The following is a 1649-nucleotide window of genomic DNA, read 5'->3' as shown; positions in this document are numbered from 1 at the left end:
AGATGGCAGCCCCCAGACTGGGGAGATCTCCAGGCAGACCTACAGCAACCTGGACATCGACTTGTACAAAGATGACGCACTGTTCAAGTACTACAGGCTGCTCTACTGCTTCCGGAGAGATATGCACAAGTTCGCAACATTCCTGCGCATTGTGAAGTGCCGCTCTGTGGAGGGCAGCTGTGGCCTCTAGCTGCCAGGTGGCATCCCTGAGACCCCTAACCCAGTGCCTCTCCTGGACTGAAAAAGTGGCACTCCAGTGTTCACCAGCCCTGTCCTAACAAAATTAAGTTGCATCATTTTGTCTAAGCGCCTTCTCTAATATTATGGGGTGGGGGGTGGGGGTATAGAGAAAGGGGCAGGTTGGGAAGATAACCTGCAGGGCCTGCGGGGTCTATTGGGAGCCAGGCCCCTGAAACATAAAGGACGTGACTCTTCCTGGGTCAGAAGGAAGCTGGCACATGACTGCTGTCTGTTACTTACTGAGGCCACTCCACCAGATCAGTGCTCCCAGCTTTGGTCACAGCTCACCGGTCATCCCAGTGATGACTTGAAAGCATTTCTTCCTCTCCGACCATCACCAGCACCACCAAACCTAGCCCCCCAGGAGTGAGAAGAAATGAAAACAAGACAGGCTATTAAGTGCAGAGGCAAAAATTCCCCAAAACGTGAGAGACAATGTCATGGATTTCACTGTGTGCAGAAGAATTTCAAGACGAATATTCCTTAAGCCCAACTACCCTACGAAAATGAGAACAATGCAAAAATGAGTTTAATACATATAGAACAAGAGCATTTGGGATCTGAATTAGGGCAAGGGAATTGGAAGAGACATTTCATTTGGGGTTGTATGTGAAGTGCCAACAGGTGCCAGATAGATAACAACATAAGCAATGAGAACTGGATGGGAAGGGATAAATCCCAGCTGATACTCGCTTCCCTTAGAAAGATGCAATGGACAGAGGTGGGAACCAGCACCGCCTGCAGAACCCACAGTCCACATCTAAGTCCCCTGCACTGATTAAAGGCCCTGTCATGGGGGCTCCATGTCCCAGTTGACATTGGAGGAAGGATGGTGGGGGATGCAGAAAGCTACGTGGAGCTTAGGGACCCTCCTTAATTCCCACCTGGCTCCTCCTTTTTGGTGGTGCTGGAAGGAGCAGGGGTAAGTGGTGTCTCCACCCTCCCAGTGACTCCATGTTTCTCAGAGCTGGTATCATTGATGACATCCCTCTCGGATCCTCCCACAGGCGTGCCTGGAGAATAGCCCAGAACCCAATACCCTCCCTGCAGATGATGAATCTGGGGTGCTGGTCAGGTTATGCTTCAGGAATCATTACAGAAAATGAGCTCCTTCTTGTGCTCTGAAAAGGGGGAGGCAGCAGAGCCCAGCATTCACATCCTAGACCACAGGGGTGTGGGTTTGCAGTGTTGGTTGGCACACCACTGCCAATCATTTCTAGAAGCGTTTGCTTGTTTGTTTGCTTGTGTTTCTACAGCGTCACGTGCTCAATGCCCTTAAACTCACAGGTGGAACATTTCAGGGCAGGAGAGTGTGTTCTTTCCTGCTCTCATCCCTAGGGCATCTGATGCTTGTGATCTTCAGATGATACTGAAATAGCCCCAACCCTGGGCACCAGGGGACAGGAGGC

General features: G+C 50.8%; 1 protein-coding gene across 1 annotated transcript in view; it reads left to right on the top strand.

The window, feature by feature from the left end:
• LOC108298937 (somatotropin-like) overlaps nt 1–190 on the top strand; it is an 11004-nt gene extending 10814 nt beyond the window's left edge. Inside the window, exon 8 of the mRNA XM_017521430.2 lies at nt 34–190. Coding sequence (XP_017376919.1) covers nt 34–190 — 157 coding nt within the window. The remainder of the gene's footprint in view (nt 1–33) is intronic.
• Nucleotides 191–1649: the final 1459 nt, after the last annotated feature.

Source organism: Cebus imitator, unplaced genomic scaffold (genome assembly GCF_001604975.1).
Source record: "Cebus imitator isolate Cc_AM_T3 unplaced genomic scaffold, Cebus_imitator-1.0 Scaffold1241, whole genome shotgun sequence".
Classification (NCBI taxonomy): domain Eukaryota; kingdom Metazoa; phylum Chordata; class Mammalia; order Primates; family Cebidae; genus Cebus; species Cebus imitator.
This window is presented reverse-complemented; position numbering and strand designations above follow the sequence as displayed.